Consider the following 21,748-nt stretch of genomic DNA (forward strand, 5'->3'; position numbering starts at 1 on the left):
GCCTCCACATTGACTCTGTACCGGTACCCCCTGTATATAGCCTCCACATTGACTCTGTACCGGTACCCCCCTGTATATAGTCTCGCAATTGTTGTTTTACTGCTGCTCTTTAATTACTTGTTACTTTTATCTCTTATTCTTGTGCGTATTTTTAAACTGCATTGTTGGTTGGGGTCTCGTAAGTAAGCATTTCACTGTAAGGTCAACACCTGTTGTATTCGACGCATGTGACTAATACAATTTGATTTGATCAACGGACTTCCCTTATTAAACTGGTGGGCAGGTTCCCAGAACATTCCCACATGTCCCAATGGGCAATCAGCAACAAGTTGTCTGGACTTCACAAAGCCGTGGAAGTCCACACAGCTGCAATGTTATTCCTTCAAACCGATACGGTATCGATATCAGTTCAAACATGTTTAACTGATATGCACTATATAGGGGATAGGATGCCATTTGGGACACATCCAAGGACAGACAGGCCTGTGAGTCGTGCCCTAGTTTCCCCTAGAGGGGCCATCCACAGCTGGGGAGGTCACAACACTGTCTGTCTGTCTGTCTGTCTGTCTGTCTGTCTGTCTGTCTGTCTGTCTGTCTGTCTGTCTGTCTGTCTGTCTGTCTGTCTGTCTGTCTGTCTGTCTGTCTGTCTGTCTGTCTGTCTGTCCTGACATGTGTCCACGACACGTGTCACAGCAGAGACGAGAGAGAGAGAGGGGGAGGAGTTGGACATGGGGGGAGAAGGGGGGACACGGGGGTGAGGAGGACATGGGGAGGGGAGGAGGGGAGGGGAGGAGGGGGGACACGGGGGCGAGGAGGGGGACACCATCTTCTAACACAGCAGAACAGACAGTGCTCTGTTTCTCTAGACCTGCTGTTTCAGCATATTTGAAATGCAGTTTATAACCAAGGAGAATCTGAGAGGATGACATGATATGATGATAATGTAACAGGATGAAAGTGGTGTTGTAATGTTGGTCTCCTAGAAGGGATACAAGGCATACTAGTGGTATTGAAACAGATGGCATGGTGGTGGTGCTGTTACTGACCATGGGCCCGCGTCGGCCCTGCTTCATGTAGGACATGTCAGGCGAGGGCCCAACGGGGCCCATCAGTCCCCTGGGTCCAGGAGGGCCGGGAGGCCCCAACAGTCCTGTGTGGCCAGGGGGGCCCATTGGCCCTGGATCTCCTGAGATATAGAAACACACAGGTCTGGGATTAGTGGGAGAGGGCTGAAAAAGCAGAGACATTACACTACAAGACTACAGACAGAGACATACTACAGAACTACAGATAGATAGATACAGTATACTACAGAACTACAGATAGATAGATACAGTATACTACAGAACTACAGATAGATAGATACAGTATACTACAGAACTACAGATAGATAGATACAGTATACTACAGAACTACAGATAGATAGATACACTATACTACAGGACTACAGATACAGAGCAGAGACATACTACAGAACTACAGATAGATAGATACAGTATACTACAGGACTACAGATACAGAGCAGAGACATTATACTACAGAACTACAGATAGATAGATACAGTATACTACAGGACTACAGATACAGAGCAGAGACATTATACTACAGAACTACAGATAGATAGATACAGTATACTACAGGACTACAGATACAGAGCAGAGACATTATACTACAGAACTACAGATAGATAGATACAGTATACTACAGATACAGACAGAGACATACTACAAAACTACAGATAGATAGATACAGTATACTACAGGACTACAGATACAGAGCAGAGACATACTACAGAACTACAGATAGATAGATACAGTATACTACAGGACTACAGATACAGAGCAGAGACATTATACTACAGAACTACAGATAGATAGATACAGTATACTACAGGACTACAGATACAGAGCAGAGACATTATACTACAGAACTACAGACAGAGACATACTACAGAACTACAGATAGATAGATACAGTATACTACAGGACTACAGATACAGAGCAGAGACATTACACTACAAGACTACAGACAGAGACATACTACAGAACTACAGATAGATAGATACAGTATACTACAGGACTACAGATACAGAGCAGAGACATTACACTACAAGACTACAGACAGAGACATACTACAGAACTACAGATAGATAGTTACAGTATACTACAGGACTACAGATAGATAGATACAGTATACTACAGGACTACAGATACAGAGCAGAGACATTATACTACAGAACTACAGATAGATAGATACAGTATACTACAGGACTACAGATACAGAGCAGAGACATTATACTACAGAACTACAGATAGATAGATACAGTATACTACAGGACTACAGATAGATAGATACAGTATACTACAGGACTACAGATACAGAGCAGAGACATACTACAGAACTACAGATGGATAGATACAGTATACTACAGGACTACAGATACAGAGCAGAGACATTATACTACAGAACTACAGATAGATAGATACAGTATACTACAGGACTACAGATACAGAGCAGAGACATTATACTACAGAACTACAGATAGATAGATAGATAGATACAGTATACTACAGGACTACAGATACAGACAGAGACATACTACAGAACTACAGATAGATAGATACAGTATACTACAGGACTACAGATACAGAGCAGAGACATTATACTACAGAACTACAGATAGATAGATACAGTATACTACAGGACTACAGATACAGAGCAGAGACATTATACTACAGAACTACAGATAGATAGATACAGTATACTACAGGACTACAGATACAGAGCAGAGACATTATACTACAGAACTACAGATCGATAGATACAGTATACTACAGGACTACAGATACAGAGCAGAGACATACTACAGAACTACAGATAGACAGAGACATTATACTACAGGACGACAGACAGTAGAGATATTATACTACAGGACGATAGATATTACACAGACAGAGACATTATACTACAGCTAGTTTTACCTGGAGGACCGGGCAGACCAGGAGGCCCGGGGAGGAAGGAGTGTGACATCAGCATCTTCTCACTGGTCATCTGCTTGGTAACATCAGCGTTGCTGGGCAACATGGCGATCTATAGAACAAGAAGAGCGGATATAGTTAAGATTGTTTAAAGGTGAAATCTGCGATTGAAACAACAAAGCAGCCATCTTGCTTATGTTTTTAGTACGACAGTTGAACTAAGGTCATAAGGCATTCGTCAGTTATATTCTTCAACAATCAATTGCTGTATATCATTAATTTAGAAGTAAAAAGATTTGATTTGCCCATTTAATGTAGAGGTTCCAGCACAAAGGATTTTCTCAAGATCAGTCTTAATGAGAGAGAGGTCTGAGATAATGGAGAAACGATCAGGCGTGTCGGCGATACAGCCATTTGGCTGTCAGTCATCATAGTGCAGAAGCCTACGGGGAGATTACAGTGTAAGAGTGTACTCAATGTTCAAGGACCTGTAATAATAGTTACTACATGGATGTATTACACTTACAGGACAAGAAAATTACATTCTCTACGTGAATTCTTTGTTGTGTCAGAGTACGACTTGAAACCAGATATGTCAATTTGTAACAACCAGACGCAGGCCCAGGAAATCACTATGCATTACTTAGGTAGACCAGGAGACTGCACTATACTCTGGGATATATACATGTATATGTAAGTACTCTATATCAAAGTGTAGTACAGGCTGGGGCCATACATTTGGCTGGGGCCATACATTAGGCTGGGGCTGGGGCCATACATTAGGCTGGGGCCATACATTAGGCTGGGGCTGGGGCCATACATTAGGCTGGGGCCATACATTTGGCTGGGGCCATACATTAGGCTGGGGCCATACATTAGGCTGGGGCTGGGGCCATACATTAGGCTGGGGCCATACATTAGGTTGGGGCCATACATTAGGTTGGGGCTGGGGCCATACATTAGGCTGGGGCCATACAAAAGGCTGGGGCCATACATTAGGGTGGGGCCATACATTAGGCTGGGGCTGGGGCCATACATTAGGCTGGGGCCATACATTAGGTTGAGGCTGGGGCCATACATTAGGCTGGGGCCATATAAAAGGCTGGGGCCATACATTAGGCTGGGGCCATACATTAGGTTGGGGCTGGGGCCATACATTAGGCTGGGGCCATATAAAAGGCTGGGGCCATACATTAGGCTGGGGCTGGGGCCATACATTAGTCTCTGGGGCTGGGGCCATACATTAGACTGGGGCCATACATTAGGCTGGGGTCATACATTACCTGCGAACTGGTGTGCAAGTCATATGCCATGGTATGTCCTTGGGCAGGGGCGATGAATCAGAGAACATCCAATTGAATCATTATTCCTGCATCATATGCCGACGTGGTCTCTGAGCCATGACATGAGATGAAGGAGTATGTGTTGGTTTGTAGAGTAGAGACGAGCAGCTATGTAAGTGTTAATCCAAAGCAGCCTGCGCTTATGCCTTGAGGGGGGCGGTAGGTGACCAGTGATGGCCATAATCTTCCTTTCCTGTCAGTCAGTCAGTCAACCCCCCCCCTCAAAAGACAATTTTTTTGTACCCTATTCCCTATATAGAGCACAACTACTTTGGACCAGAGCCCAACTTTTTGACCAGAGCCCTACTTTTGACCAGAGCCCTACTTTTGACCAGAGCCCTACTTTTGGACCAGAGCCCTACTTTTGGACCAGAGCCCTACTTTTGGACCAGAGCCCTACTTTTGACCAGAGCCCTATGGGTCCTATGTAGGGATTGGGGTATAGGTTGCCATTTGCAGCACACTAGCCACATAGGCCTATTTCATTTTTTCCCTCCAATGAAAAAGAGCTAGTAGCCTGCCTACTGAACCCCACAGGACCACAGGGCTGGGAACCATATATCACATGTTACAGGGCAGAGTGGTGAGCTGCCCCGTTGACAGACTGGTCTACAGAGTGAGCCTGACTGGGAAGGCTAGAGGGCTGGAAATACTCACTAAGCAATGTGTGTGTGTGTGTGTGTGTGTGTGTGTGTGTGTGTGTGTGTGTGTGTGTGTGTGTGTGTGTGTGTGTGTGTGTGTGTGTGTGTGTGTGTGTGTGTGTGTGTGTGTGTGTGTGTGTGTGTGTGTGTGTGTGTGTGTGTGTGTATGTATAGTTGGTGTGTATGGTTACAGAACCAACTAGCTAGCTGCAGTATTTTGAAATGATTTCAGTAATTTGTATTATGTACAATAAACGTTGTTCTGCGTCCCAGAGGAGATGTTTCCCAGTGTTATTCTACCTGAATATATTGGCAGATATAGACTAGTGATACGCAGAGTTATTTGGTGAATGAAACATACAATAGAATAGCATGAATAAATAAATAAACCAACGGAATAATCTTGGTCCATTTTAATACCTAACTGAATCCAACCAACTGTGTTTTATGTGGAATGGCTCAGTGGTAAGCAGCAACACACATTATCCAGAGAGACTTACAGTTAGTCATTTAGCAGACACTCTTATCCAGAGAGACTAACAGTTAGTCATTTAGCAGACACTCTTATCCAGAGAGACTAACAGTTAGTCATTTAGCAGACACTCTTATCCAGAGAGACTTACAGTTAGTCATTTAGCAGACACTCTTATCCAGAGACTTACAGTTAGTCATTTAGCAGACACTCTTATCCAGAGAGACTAACAGTTAGTCATTTAGCAGACACTCTTATCCAGAGAGACTTACAGTTAGTCATTCATCTTCAGATAGCTAGGTGGGACAAGCACATTTCAGTTAGTACATTTTCCCTCAATAATTTAAATATCAGCAAAGTAAGCTCTAGTAGGAAAATAAAAGTGTGAGTGTTATTTTTTAAATATTTTTTTGGGGGGGGGAGGAGGGGGGGGATTAATGGAAACTAGAACAAACCTTTTGTTTGAGCTGAAAGACAGTAATCTTGATCTGGTGGAAGTCTTCACATGTAGCAGAGCATGCCCCAGCCTTCATCACGTTGTCTGACGTCTCAAACAGCTGAGCTGCTGAGGGGGTGCATAAAACAGCAAAATGTTACTCAACATTTTTTTAAATATAGACCCACCAAAAGCCATCACAGTGACTTCAGAACAAATTCATACCCGTTGACTTTTTACACATTTTGTTGTGTTACAGCCTGAATTTAAAACAGATGACATTTAGATGTTTGTCACCGGCCTATACACAATACCCCATAATGTAAAAGTGAGATTATGTATTTGGATTTTTTTTACAATTTAATAAAACATGTAAAGCTGAAATGTCTTGAGTCAATAAGTATTCAACCCCTTTGTTATGGCAAGTCCAAATAAGTTTAGGAGTAAAATTTGCTTAATAAGTCACATAATAAATTACATGGACTCACTCTTTGTGCAATAGTGTTTGACATGATTTTTGAATGACTACCTCATCTCTGTTTCACACACATTCAAATTATCTGTAAGGTCCCTCAGTTGTGCAGTGAATTTCAAACACAGATTCAACCACAAAGACCAGAGAGGTTTTCCAATGCCTCGCAAAGAAGGACACCTATTGGTAGATGGGTAAAAATAAAAAAAGCAGACATTGAATACCCCTTTGAGAATGGTGAAGTTATTAATTACACTTTGGTGTATCAATACACCCAGTCACTACAAAGATACAGGCGTCCTTCCTAATTCAATTGCCAGACAGGAAGGAAACAGCCAAGGGATTTCACCAAGAGGTCAAAGGTGACATTAAAACAGCTACAGAGTTTAATGGCTGTGATAGGTGAAAACTGAGGATGGATAAATAACATCGTAGTTACTCCACAATACTAACCTAATTGACAGAGTGAAGTGGCAACTCCGGGATGCTGGCCTTCTAGGCAGAGTTGCAAAGAAAAAGCCATTTCTCAGACTGGCCAATAAAAGAAAAGATTAAGATGGGCAAAAGAACACAGACACTGGACAGAGGAACTCAGCCTAGAAGGCCAGCATCCCGGAGTCGCCTCTCCACTGTTGACACTGAGATTGGTGTTTTGCGGGTACTATTTAATGAAGCTGCCAGTTGAGGACTTGTGAGGCGTCTGTTTCTCGAACTAGACACTCTAATGTACTTGTCCTCTTGCTCAGTTGTGCACCGGGGCGTCCCACTCCTCTTTCTAATCTGGTTAGAGCCAATTTGCGCTGTTCTGTGAAGGGAGTAGTACACAGTGTTGTACGTGATCTTCAATTTCTTGGCAATTTCTCGCATGGAATTGCCTTAATTTCTCAGAACAAGAATAGACTGACAAGTTTCAGAAGAAAGTTATTTGTTTCTGGCCATTTGAAGCCTGTTATCAAACCCACAAATGTTGATGCTCCAGATACTCAACTAGTCTAAAGAAGGGCAGTTTTATTGCTTCTTTAATCAGGACAACAGTTTTCAGCTGTGCTAACATAATTGCAAAAGGGTTTTATAATGATCAATTAGCCTTTTAAAATGACAAACTTGGATTAGCTAACACAACGTGCCATTGGAACACAGGAGTGATGGTTGCTGATAATGTGCCTCTGTACACCTATGTATATATTCCATAAAAAATCAGCCGTTTCCAGCTACAATAATCATTTACGACATTAACAATGTCTACACCGTATTTCTGATCAATTTGATGTTATTTTAATGGCCCAAAAATTTGCTTTTCTTTCAAAAACAAGGACATTTCTAAGTGACCCCAAACTTTTGAATGGTAGTGTATGGCAATTAGATATTTCTGTATACAGAATTTTCAACATTTCTAAAAACCTGTTTTCACTTTGTCATTATGGGGTATTGTGATGTCATTATGAGGTATTGTGATGTCATTATGGGGTATTGTGATGTCATTATGGGGTATTGTGATGTAATTATGGGGTATTGTGATGTCATTATGGGGTATTGTGATGTCGTTATGGGGTATTGTGTGTAGGTTTTAATTTGAATTCAGGCTGCAACACAACAAAATGTAGAACAGGTCAAGGGGTATGAATACTTTTTGAAGGCACTGTAACTAGTCATCGCTCTTTTACTATTTGAAAGGTATGGCAATAAAAACACATCTGTGTCACCGGTTTGTAAGAAGATATCAGAAACAGAGATATCTGTGGCAAAATCTGAGGGGAATCTTTTGTCCGTCTAGGAATGCTGCAAGTATGTTAAACAAAGACAAATAGTCCCAAATAGATGCGTCCCTAATGGCACCCTATTCCCTTTATAGTGGGCACCCTATTCCCTTTATAGTGCACTACTTTTGACTAAAGTCTGTGGGTCGTGCACTGTATAGAGAATAGGGTGACATTTGGGACTCGTCCATAGTGGGTTCCAAAAGGGTTCTTCGCCTGTCCCCACAGGAGAACACTTTTTGGTTCCAGGTCGAACCATTTTTGGTTCCAGATATAACTATTTTGGGTTCCATGTAGAACTCTCCGTGGAAAGGGTTCAACATTGAACTCAAAAGGGTTCTACCTGGAACCATAAAGGGTTCTTCAAAGGGTTCTCCTATGGGGACAGCCGAAGAACCCTTTCAGGTTCTAGATAGCAATTTTTTTTCTAAGAGTGTACCCTTTAAGAAAACGGCCAAAGCTAAAGGGATGACTGACTGGCATATATATGCCGTTAAACATTGTACCTGTACCCTAGTGTAACGGGTGGCAGGAAATCCTAGAGGGAGGCAGGAAGCTGCTCTAGTAAATATGTAATGCAGCTGTATGTGTTTGTGTTTGGTGTGGGGGGCTTGGGAGCATGAGAGCTGAGTAGCCAATATCGTAGACCACATGCCTTGCTGCTATCAGTGGAGATCAAAGGCAATGTGGTGGGGCTGTGGGCAGGCGGGCGGGCGGGGGGGGGGGGGGGGGGTGGTATAGAGTCTAGACTACATGCCTTGCTGTGATCAGTGGTGATCTATAGCTTGACTCTCTGCTGTGATCAGTGGTGATCTATAGCTTGACTCTCTGCTGTGATCAGTGGTGATCTATAGCTTGACTCTCTGCTGTTAGCAGTGGTGATCTATAGCTTGTTGTTGATAGATATCAGTGGATCGCAGCACAGGTGAAGGGCATGACTATGAAGGTAGGATGCCAAACAGAGAGACAGGGGAGCAGGAGGGGGGCAGGAAGACAGGGGAGCAGGGAGACAGACAGGGGAGCAGGGAGACAGGGGAGTACAGTAGGTAGACATGGGAGTATAGTAGGTAGACAGGGGAGCAGGGAGACAGACAGGGGAGCAGGGAGACAGGGGAGTACAGTAGGTAGACAGGGGAGTACAGTAGGTAGACAGGGGAGCAGGGAGTCAGGGGAGCAGGAAGACAAGGGAGTACAGAAGGTAGACAGGGGAGCAGGGAGACAGGGGAGTACAGTAGGTAGACAGGGGAGCAGGGAGACAGGGGAGTACAGTAGGTAGACAGGAGTACAGTAGGTAGACAGGAGTACAGTAGGTAGACAGGGGAGTACAGTAGGTAGACAGGGGAGCAGGGAGACAGGGGAGTACAGTAGGTAGACAGGGGAGTACAGTAGGTAGACGGGAGCAGGGAGACAGGGGAGTACAGTAGGTAGACAGGGGAGTACAGTAGGTAGACAGGGGAGTACAGTAGGTAGACGGGAGCAGGGAGACAGGGGAGTACAGTAGGTAGACAGGGGAGTACAGTAGGTAGACAGGAGTACAGTAGGTAGACAGGAGTACAGTAGGTAGACAGGGGAGCAGGTAGACAGGGGAGTACAGTAGGTAGACAGAGGAGTACAGTAGGCAGACAGAGGAGTACAGTAGGTAGACAGGGGAGTACAGTAGGTAGACAGGGGAGCAGGGAGACAGGGGAGTACAGTAAGTAGACAGGGGAGCGGGTAGACAGGGGAGTACAGTAGGTAGACAGAGGAGTACAGTAGGTAGACAGGGGAGTACAGTAGGTAGACAGGAGTACAGTAGGTAGACAGGAGTACAGTAGGTAGACAGGGGAGTACAGTAGGTAGACAGGGGAGCAGGTAGACAGGGGAGTACAGTAGGTAGACAGAGGAGTACAGTAGGCAGACAGAGGAGTACAGTAGGTAGACAGGGGAGTACAGTAAGTAGACAGGGGAGCAGGGAGACAGGGGAGTACAGTAGGTAGACAGGGGAGCAGGCAGACAGGGGAGTACAGTAGGTAGACAGGGGAGCGGGTAGACAGGGGAGTACAGTAGGTAGACAGAGGAGTACAGTAGGTAGACAGGGGAGTACAGTAGGTAGACAGGAGTACAGTAGGTAGACAGGGGAGTACAGTAGGTAGACAGGGGAGTACAGTAGGTAGACAGGAGTACAGTAGGTAGACAGGGGAGTACAGTAGGTAGACAGGGGAGTACAGTAGGTAGACAGGGGAGTACAGTAGGTAGACAGGGGAGCAGGGAGACAGGGGAGTACAGTAGGTAGACAGGGGAGTACAGTAGGTAGACAGGGGAGCAGGTAGACAGGGGAGCAGGTAGACAGGGGAGTACAGTAGGTAGACAGGGGAGCAGGTAGACAGGGGAGTAGGTGGACAGGGAGTAGGTGGACGGGGGAGCAGAGCAGGTAGACGGGGGAGCAGAGCAGGTAGACGGGGGAGCAGAGCAGGTAGACGGGGGAGCAGAGCAGGTAGACGGGGGAGTAGAGCAGGTAGACGGGGGAGCAGAGCAGATAGACGGGGGAGCAGAGCAGGTAGACGGGGGAGCAGAGCAGGTAGACGGGGGAGCAGAGCAGGTAGACGGGGGAGCAGAGCAGATAGACGGGGGAGCAGAGCAGGTAGACGGGGGAGCAGAGTAGGTGGACGGGGGAGCAGAGCAGGTAGACGGGGGAGCAGAGCAGGTAGACGGGGGAGCAGAGCAGATAGACGGGGGAGCAGAGCAGGTAGACGGGGGAGCAGAGCAGGTAGACGGGGGAGCAGAGCAGGTAGACGGGGGAGCAGAGCAGATAGACGGGGGAGCAGAGCAGGTAGACGGGGGAGCAGAGCAGGTAGACGGGGGAGCAGAGCAGGTAGACGGGGGAGCAGAGCAGATAGACGGGGGAGCAGAGCAGGTAGACGGGGGAGCAGAGCAGGTAGACGGGGGAGCAGAGCAGATAGACGGGGGAGCAGAGCAGGTAGACGGGGGAGCAGAGCAGGTAGACGGGGGAGCAGAGCAGGTAGACGGGGGAGCAGAGCAGATAGACGGGGGAGCAGAGCAGGTAGACGGGGGAGCAGAGCAGGTAGACGGGGGAGCAGAGCAGGTAGACGGGGGAGTAGAGCAGGTAGACGGGGGAGCAGAGCAGGTAGACGGGGGAGCAGAGGGGCTGTAGTGTAAAGACCACACACCTTGCTAAGGCTCCCCACAATATAATGTTGCTGATAGATCTCAGTGGATCGCAGCACAGGTGAAAGGCATGGCTATGATTATTATTCAGCAAAGACCCACAGAATGCCTTTAATCAAGCTCACACATCAAGGTTGTTGGGTTTTCCCACCAGCCCCCTCCCCCCCTCCCTCCCTCCCTCCCTCCCTCCCTCCCTCCCTCCCTCCCTCCCAGGTTAACTGCACTCTTTTCAAAGGAACATAAAAAACAACACTTTAATGATGATGGGGTACTTGCACAACCCTGGGGTGCAAGGCAAGCTATTCCCAAAACCAGATGAAGACAGCTTTGCTTTGAGAGTTTTTCTTTATGTTTTGGAGAAGTGAAGACTAGATGTATTATACTGCAGCAAGGCGGGTTGTGGATGAACTTCACAGCTAAAAGTGTGTGTGTGTTTGTATGTGTGTGTGTGTGTGTGTGTGTGCGCACGCGCGTGCCTAACTGTTCTCAGTAAGACACATAGTGTGAGTTTAATGTTAGATAAGCTCACAGGAACTAGAGGAAGTAGCAAATGTCCAACCCCTGATCGCTTCCTTTACTAACCTACTAAAAACCCTGCAGCAGCTCCTCTTTTCTGCTGTTTGTTTGAGGCGCATCTGGAAAATCAAACTAGAACAGGAGTGAAGGGGGCAGCTAGCGTTGGGAGAGAGACTCCTTCTGAAATAGGATCATGTGATCTATAATGGATGCCAGGTGTCTGTAGACTACTATGTCCCAAATGGCACCCTATTAACCTATACCCTACCCCCAAGCCACCAAATGGCACCCTATTCCCTATACCCTACCCCCAAGCCATCCAATGGCACCCCATTCCCTATACCCTACCCCCAAGCCATCCAATGGCACCCCATTCCCTATACCCTACCCCCAAGCCATCCAATGGCACCCTATTCCCTATACCCTACCCCCAAGCCATCCAATGGCACCCCATTCCCTATACCCTACCCCCAAGCCATCCAATGGCACCCCATTCCCTATACCCTACCCCCAAGCCATCCAATGGCACCCTATTCCCTATACCCTACCCCCAAGCCATCCAATGGCACCCCATTCCCTATACCCTACCCCCAAGCCATCCAATGGCACCCCATTCCCTATACCCTACCCCCAAGCCATCCAATGGCACCCTATTCCCTATACCCTACCCCCAAGCCATCCAATGGCACCCCATTCCCTATACCCTACCCCCAAGCCATCCAATGGCACCCCATTCCCTATACCCTACCCCCAAGCCATCCAATGGCACCCTATTCCCTATACCCTACCCCCAAGCCATCCAATGACACCCCATTCCCTATACCCTACCCCCAAGCCATCCAATGGCACCCCATTCCCTATACCCTACCCCCAAGCCATCCAATGGCACCCTATTCCCTATACCCTACCCCCAAGCCATCCAATGGCACCCCATTCCCTATACCCTACCCCCAAGCCATGCAATGGCACCCTATTCCCTATACCCTACCCCCAAGCCATCCAATGACACCCCATTCCCTATACCCTACCCCCAAGCCATCCAATGGCACCCCATTCCCTATACCCTACCCCCAAGCCATCCAATGGCACCCCATTCCCTATACCCTACCCCCAAGCCATCCAATGGCACCCTATTCCCTATACCCTACCCCCAAGCCATCCAATGGCACCCTATTCCCTATACCCTACCCCCAAGCCATCCAATGGCACCCTATTCCCTATACCCTACCCCCAAGCCATCCAATGGCACCCTATTCCCTATACCCTACCCCCAAGCCATCCAATGGCACCCTATTCCCTATACCCTACCCCCAAGCCATCCAATGGCACCCTATTCCCTATACCCTACCCCCAAGCCATCCAATGGCACCCCATTCCCTATACCCTACCCCCAAGCCATCCAATGGCACCCCATTCCCTATACCCTACCCCCAAGCCATTCAATGGCACCCTATTCCCTATACCCTACCCCCAAGCCATCCAATGGCACCCTATTCCCTATACCCTACCCCCAAGCCATCCAATGGCACCCTATTCCCTATACCCTACCCCCAAGCCATCCAATGGCACCCTATTCCCTATACCCTACCCCCAAGCCATCCAATGGCACCCTATTCCCTATACCCTACCCCCAAGCCATCCAATGGCACCCTATTTCCTATACCCTACCCCCAAGCCATCCAATGGCACCCCATTCCCTATACCCTACCCCCAAGCCATCCAATCGTAAACCGGACAATTTACATTGACCCCTTTTATTATTTATTTATCTTAGTTGTTTTGCACTGGCTCTATGCACACTGACTAGACCCTATCTATCTACCCTACCTATCTAGACCCTATCTATCTACCCTACCTATCTAGACCCTATCTATCTACCCTACCTATCTAGACCCTATCTATCTACCCTACCTATCTAGACCCTATCTATCTACCCTACCTATCTAGACCCTATCTATCTACCCTACCTATCTAGACCCTATCTATCTACCCTACCTATCTAGACCCTATCTATGCACACTGACTAGACCCTATCTATCTACCCTACCTATCTAGACCCTATCTATGTACACTGACTAGACCCTATCTATCTACCCTACCTATCTAGACCCTATCCACACACTACACTGATACACATTACACTGACACTCACTAGACCCTATCTATCTACCCTACCTATCTAGACCCTATCTATCTACCCTACCTATCTAGACCCTATCTATGCACAATGACTAGACCCTATCTATCTACCCTACCTATCTAGACCCTATCTATCTACCCTACCTATCTAGACCCTATCCACACACTACACTGATACACATTACACTGACACTCACTAGACCCTATCTATCTACCCTACCTATCTAGACCCTATCTATCTACCCTACCTATCTAGACCCTATCTATGCACACTGACTAGACCCTATCTATCTACCCTACCTATCTAGACCCTATCTATCTACCCTACCTATCTAGACCCTATCTATGCACACTGACTAGACCCTATCTATCTACCCTACCTATCTAGACCCTATCTATGCACACTGACTAGACCCTATCTATCTACCCTACCTATCTAGACCCTATCTATCTACCCTACCTATCTAGACCCTATCTATGCACACTGACTAGACCCTATCCACACACTACACTGACACACACTAGACCCTATCCACACATTACACTGATACACATTACACTGACACTCACTAGACCCTATCTATCTACCCTACCTATCTAGACCCTATCTATGCACACTGACTAGACCCTATCCACACACTACACTGATACACACTAGACCCAATCCACACACTACACTGACACTCACTAGACCCTATCCACACACTACACTGATACACATTACACTGACACTCACTAGACCCTATCCACACACTACACTGACACTCACTAGACCCTATCCACACACTACACTGACACACATTACACTGACACACACTACACTGACACACACTACACTGACACACACTACACTGACACACACATATATCCTGATTGCCCAGTCAGTGTTTACCCCTACCCACACTGTATTACCTCAATCACATCAACTACTTGGTACCCCCACACATTGACTCAGCACCCGTACTCCTTGTATATAGCCATAAGAATTTCACTGCAAAGTTTACACCTGTTGTATTCAGCGGCATGTGACCAATAAAATGAGATTTGATTATGTAGTGTACTTCTGGGCCCTAGTCAAAAGTAGGGCACAATATATAGGGAATAGGGTTCCATAGGGCTCTGGTCTAAAGTAGTGCACTATATAGGGAATAGGGTGTCATTTGGGATGTAGCCTAGAGTCCTCTCCCGAGTGGCACAGCGGTCTCAGGCTCTGTATCTCAGTGCTAGAGGTGTCACTACAGACACCCTGGTTCGAATCCAGGCTCTATGACAACCGGCCGTGAATGGGAGTCCCATAGGGCGGCGCACAATTTGGTCGGTGTAGGCCTGTCATTGTAAATAATAATTTGTTCTTAACTGACTTGCCTAGTTAAATAAAGGTAAATATAAAAAATGAAATCACTGTCAGATGTGCCTTCAGGGCCTGTGTTCAGAAAGCATCTCAGAGTAGGAGTGCTGGTTTAGGATCAGTTTCTCCTTTTAGATCATAATTAATCATTTTATATGGGCAGAGGAGACCTGATCCTAGAATAGCATTCCTACTCTGAGAGGGCCTGGAATGGAATAACCAGAAAAAATGTCGGCCAAAACAAATCTCCCCCTCACCTCTCTCCCCCTTGGTGCAGGTCTTCCCATCCTCTTCCAGGAAAAAGCCTTTCTCACACTCACACCTGTAGCTCCCTGGAGAGTTCAGACAGACCTGAGAGCACACCGTCACGTTGTTGTTGGCACACTCATCCATGTCTAGAGAGAGAAAGAGGAGAGAAAATGGGAGAGAGAAAGGTGGCGAGAGGGGGTGGTGGTGAGAGGGGGAGAGTGGTGGTGATAAAGGGGGAGAGAGAGAGAGGGGGAGAGAGAGGGGTTGGTTGCGAGAGAGGGGAAGAGAGAGGGGGTGGCGGTGAGAGAGGGAGAGGGGGTGGCGGCGAGAAAGAGAGTGAGAGGGGGTGGCGGCGAGAGAGGGGGAGAGAGAGGGGGGTGGTGGCGAGAGAGGGGGAGAGAGAGGGGGTGGCGGCGAGAAAGAGAGTGAGAGGGGGTGGCGGCGAGAGAGGGGGAGAGAGAGGGGGGTGGTGGCGAGAGAGGGGGAGAGAGAGGGGGTGGCGGCGAGAAAGAGAGTGAGAGGGGGTGGCGGCGAGAAAGAGAGTGAGAGGGGGTGGCGGCGAGAAAGAGAGAGAGAGAGGGTGGCGGTGAGAGAAGGAGAGAGCGAGAGAGAGAGGTGGTGGTGACAGGAGAGAGAGAGGGAGAGGGGGGTGGCGAGAGAGGGGGAAAGAAAAAGGGGGCGAGAGAGGGTAGAGAAAGAGAAAAAGAGGGGGGTGGTGAAGAGAGAGGAGAAAGAAAGAGAAAACACAAAGACGGGCTTGTTCAACTTGTATTCTTAATGCGGTCTATCATGAGAAGTGCCATTTCAAATAAAATGCAACGTGAGACTGCCAGTGTCCAAGCCTGGGAGAGAATGCTACTAAAATAACAACGCTGAAACAAAAAAGGACTTCAATGTGAAATATATTATGGAATATGTAGCCGACTATGTAGCCGACTATGTAGCCGACTATGTAGCCGACTATGTAGCCGAATATGTAGCCGACTATGTAGCCGACTATGTAGCCGACTATGTAGCCGACAATGTAGCTGAATAGTAGCTGAATATTTTGTTGAAAATGTAGCTGAATATTTTGTTGAAAATATAGCTGAATATTTTGTTGAAAATGTAGCAGAATTTTTTTTTGGACTATGTAGCTGAAAATGTTGCTGAATATTTTGTTGAAAGTGTAGCTGAATATGTAGCTGGAGAGGGTACAACACTTACTGGAGGCCATACCTGAGTAGTAGTACTTGGTCATGGTTATCTTTGCTCAGTGACTGTGTTAATACAGGGGTGTAGGACCAAAGAAATAGAGTTACTAGAATGTACATTTTATTTCTATGTGTGGGACCAGGTCTCACCCAGGCAGTATGGCTTCTCTCTGTTCCGGTGTCGCTCCCGGTCGTAGCGGTAACCAGGGTAACAGGTGCACACGACCCGTCCAAAGTGGTCCGTGCACTGTTGTTCACAGGGGGCGCCATCGCACACGTCATAATCTGTACACACACGTCATAATCTGTACACACACGCCATAATCTGTACACACACGCCATAATCTGTACACACACGCCATAATCTGTACACACACGCCATAATCTGTAGACACACATAGACGCTTCTATCAGAAACACAGCTAGGACTGGTATAGAGATACTCCTCCGTCTTACAAACACAGCTAGGACTGACTAACTGCACTATGACAGCACCTAACCTGGTCCCAGATCTGTTTGTGATGTCCAGGCATCTCCTACGGTTGGCATAAAACAACACAAAACAGATCTGGGACCAGGCTAGATGGCACCAGTTATGTATGAATAGAGCGATCAAACACAGGTCTGATTCCAGTTCCTGCTTTTAGCAGATGGTTTCATACTTATTACTTTTGTTTATGACACTGCACTTTGAAGTCATTGTCTCTCATATCTTAAAGCACATTAGTAATTGGAGGACCAATAAAGTTGAATAGAATTGAAGTCTCCAGTCACTGAATACTTAGTAAGATGAATGATGCCTTTCATAACAATATGATTATCATATGTCATGCTTGAAGAAAACGCTTTTACACACATTAAGACGGCACTTGCCAATGGACTCATTTTAACAGAACATGTGGTTTATCAAAATCCCACAGTAATGAAATAAGTGTACTTTAAATCCCACAGTAATGAAATAAGTGTACTTTAAATCCCACAGTAATGAAATAAGTGTACTTTAAATCCCACAGTAATGAAATAAGTGTACTTTAAAATCACTAAACACCTGGCATGCTTTCGTACGCTCTTTCAGAAAGGTTAAAATAACAGAAAGGTTAAAATAACAGAAAGGTTATAATAACAGAAAGGTTAAAATAACAGAAAGGTTAAAATAACAGAAAGGTTAAAATAACAGAAAGGTTATAATAACAGAAAGGTTATAATAACAGAAAGGTTATAATAACAGAAAGGTTAAAATAACAGAAAGGTTATAATAACAGAAAGGTTATAATAACAGAAAGGTTATAATAACAGAAAGGTTATAATAACAGAAAGGTTATAATAACAGAAAGGTTATAATAACAGAAAGGTTATAATAACAGAAAGGTTATAATGACAGAAAGGTTATAATAACAGAAAGGTTATAATAACAGAAAGGTTATAATAACAGAAAGGTTATAATAACAGAAAGGTTAAAATAACAGAAAGGTTATAATAACAGAAAGGTTAAAATAACAGAAAGGTTAAAATAACAGAAAGGTTATAATAACAGAAAGGTTAAAATAACAGAAAGGTTAAAATAACAGAAAGGTTATAATAACAGAAAGGTTATAATAACAGAAAGGTTATAATAACAGAAAGGTCAAAATGACAGGAAGGTCAAAATGACAGAAAGGTTATAATAACAGGAAGGTCAAAATGACAGAAAGGTTATAATAACAGAAAGGTTATAATAACAGAAAGGTTATAATAACAGAAAGGTTATAATAACAGAAAGGTTAAAATAACAGAAAGGTTATAATAACAGAAAGGTTATAATAACAGAAAGGTTATAATAACAGAAAGGTTATAATAACAGAAAGGTTATAATAACAGAAAGGTTAAAATAACAGAAAGGTTATAATAACAGAAAGGTTAAAATAACAGAAAGGTTAAAATAACAGAAAGGTTATAATAACAGAAAGGTTATAATAACAGAAAGGTTATAATAACAGAAAGGTTATAATAACAGAAAGGTTATAATAACAGAAAGGTTATAATAACAGGAAGGTTAAAATAACAGAAAGGTTATAATAACAGAAAGGTTATAATAACAGAAAGGTTAAAATAACAGAAAGGTTATAATAACAGAAAGGTTATAATAACAGAAAGGTTAAAATAACAGAAAGGTTATAATAACAGAAAGGTTATAATAACAGAAAGGTCAAAATGACAGCATATCAATCTAATGGTTTATGGGCTAAGCCAGAGACACAAACCTATGAACACCAGGGAATGCTTTCCAAAAATATCTAAGCAAACACACAAGAAAGACATAAATCTACATCCCAAATGGCACCCTATTCTCTACATAGTGCAGTACGGGGCTGGTCAAAAGCAGTGTACTATGTAGGGAATAGGGTGCCATAGGGCTCTGGCCAAAAGTAGTGTACTATGTAGGGAATAGGGTGCCATAGGGCTCTGGCCAAAAGTAGTGTACTATGTAGGGAATAGGGAGCCATTTGGGATGCAGATTGGGAACGGTTCCATACCTTCAGGAATGCACTGGCCCAGCACAAACTTAAACCCCTCACAACATTTCTTCCTGAAAAAGATCAAGCAAAGCACACAAAAAAAAAAGAGTCAAAAGACACGCCTTAAACAATTTTACAAAAGTTTTGTGACCCAGAATGATATTTGTGGTCAAATTAAAAATGGACAGTTGAAGCTCTCGTTCTACTCATAAATACAATTTGACATGCTCATAACGATTCCTAATGTTAAGTTGTGCTGTGACTGTGTAGGTTGTTATAATATCATAAACATCTTCTCCTCAAGACTGAGCCGGATATCAGTGGATGCCAGCTATTTTACTATATACACCGGTGTTGATGCGCGGCCCAGTTTGGGTTTTTACTTTACCTTCAATAACGGTATTTCAATGTTTGGTTTGTTAACGGGAACGGAAACACTTCAAGAAGTTACGCTGAGGAAAGAGATTCAATCCACCAACCCTAAACACGTGCTTTGTAACATAGAAACATCTCTATTTTCAGTATTGTAATCTCGAACAACGTTTATTAGGGGCGGCAGGTAGCCTAGTGGTTAGAGAGTTGGGCCAGTAACTGAAAGGTTGCTAGATTGAATCCCCGAGCTGACAAGGTAAAAATCTGTCGTTCTGCCCCTGAACAAGGCAGTTAACCCACTGTTCCCCGGTAGGCCGTCATTGTAAATAAGAATTTGTTCTTAACTGACTTGCTTAGTTAAATAAAGGAAAAAAATTAAATAAAAATAGAGGTATGGGTAGCGCCATCTTGAATTGCCATAGTAACGACTGATGCCAATGGGTCATTAGTAGGAGTGAGTTTCGGTGCAGAGACTAAAAGTGAATTATGTCACCGTGAGGTAGCTCAACTGGACCGGAAAGGTTTCTCACAATTTTGACAGCTCTGTCATTGAGATCAGGACAACAATACTGAGGTACAATCACACCCTCACAGGACACGTACATAGATATACTGTACTAACCAGACATACGTACTAAATCAAATCATCAAATCAAATGTATTTATATAGCCCTTCGTACATCAGCTGATATCTCAAAGTGCTGTACAGAAACCCAGCCTAAAACCCCAAACAGCAAGCAATGCATGTGAAAGAAGCAGTAAAGGGCACAGGAGTGGAGCAAATGGAATGGCATCAAACACCAGGAAACCATGTGTTTGATGTATTTGATACCATTCCACTGATTCCGCTCCAGTCATTAACACGAGCCGTTTTCCCCAGTTAGTTCTTGTGGTAAAGGGACTCCTAGTCCATCACCCAGTAGCTCAGATTGTTAGTGTTATTTCCCCTTTGTTCCATGCTTTTAATTTGTTTCCATTCTGACGCTTCCTTTATTGGGCTATAGGCCTAGTGGAATGTTTTATGCTATAGGCCTAGTGGAATGTTTTATGCTATAGGCCTAGTGGAATGTTTTATGCTATAGGCCTAGTGGAATGTTTTAGGCTATAGGCCTAGTGGAATGTTTTAGGCTATAGGCCTAGTGGAATGTTTTATGCTATAGGCCTAGTGGAATGTTTTAGGCTATAGGCCTAGTGGAATGTTTTATGCTATAGGCCTAGTGGAATGTTTTAGGCTATAGGCCTAGTGGAATGTGTTATGCTATAGGCCTAGTGGAATGTTTTAGGCTATAGGCCTAGTGGAATGTTTTATGCTATAGGCCTAGTGGAATGTTTTAGGCTATAGGCCTAGTGGAATGTTTTATGCTATAGGCCTAGTGGAATGTTTTATGCTATAGGCCTAGTGGAATGTTTTATGCTATAGGCCTAGTGGAATGTTTTATGCTATAGGCCTAGTGGAATGTTTTATGCTATAGGCCTAGTGGAATGTTTTATGCTATAGGCCTAGTGGAATGTTTTATGCTATAGGCCTAGTGGAATGTTTTATGCTATAGGCCTAGTGGAATGTTTTAGGCTATAGGCCTAGTGGAATGTTTTAGGCTATAGGCCTAGTGGAATGTTTTATGCTATAGGCCTAGTGGAATGTTTTAGGCTATAGGCCTAGTGGAATGTTTTAGGCTATAGGCCTAGTGGAATGTTTTAGGCTATAGGCCTAGTGGAATGTTTTAGGCTATAGGCCTAGTGGAATGTTTTATGCTATAGGCCTAGTGGAATGTTTTATGCTATAGGCCTAGTGGAATGTTTTATGCTATAGGCCTAGTGGAATGTTTTATGCTATAGGCCTAGTGGAATGTTTTAGGCTATAGGCCTAGTGGAATGTTTTAGGCTATAGGCCTAGTGGAATGTTTTATGCTATAGGCCTAGTGGAATGTTTTATGCTATAGGCCTAGTGGAATGTTTTATGCTATAGGCCTAGTGGAATGTTTTATGCTATAGGCCTAGTGGAATGTTTTATGCTATAGGCCTAGTGGAATGTTTTAGGCTATAGGCCTAGTGGAATGTTTTAGGCTATAGGCCTAGTGGAATGTTTTAGGCTATAGGCCTAGTGGAATGTTTTATGCTATAGGCCTAGTGGAATGTTTTATGCTATAGGCCTAGTGGAATGTTTTAGGCTAT

At 44.7% G+C, this 21,748-nt stretch overlaps 1 protein-coding gene across 2 annotated transcripts in view; it reads right to left on the reverse strand.

Annotated features, from left to right (window-relative positions):
* ccbe1 (collagen and calcium binding EGF domains 1) overlaps positions 1-21,748 on the reverse strand; it is a 115,382-nt gene that overhangs the window by 21,704 nt on the left and 71,930 nt on the right. The window contains exons 3-8 of one of the 2 annotated variants that reach the window (XM_014138844.3): positions 19,223-19,275; positions 16,860-16,994; positions 15,525-15,662; positions 5,890-5,996; positions 2,982-3,090; positions 1,047-1,186 (exon numbers count right to left, since the gene is read on the reverse strand). In XM_014138844.3, coding sequence (XP_013994319.1) covers positions 1,047-1,186; positions 2,982-3,090; positions 5,890-5,996; positions 15,525-15,662; positions 16,860-16,994; positions 19,223-19,275 — 682 coding nt within the window. Of the gene's footprint in view, positions 1-1,046; positions 1,187-2,981; positions 3,091-5,889; positions 6,000-15,524; positions 15,663-16,859; positions 16,995-19,222; positions 19,276-21,748 lie in introns of both variants that reach the window. The other variant, XM_014138842.3, reaches the window with a different exon arrangement.

The sequence above is a fragment of the Salmo salar genome, chromosome 13, assembly GCF_965601325.2.
Source record: "Salmo salar chromosome 13, fSalSal1, whole genome shotgun sequence".
NCBI classification, from domain to species: Eukaryota; Metazoa; Chordata; class Actinopteri; order Salmoniformes; family Salmonidae; genus Salmo; species Salmo salar.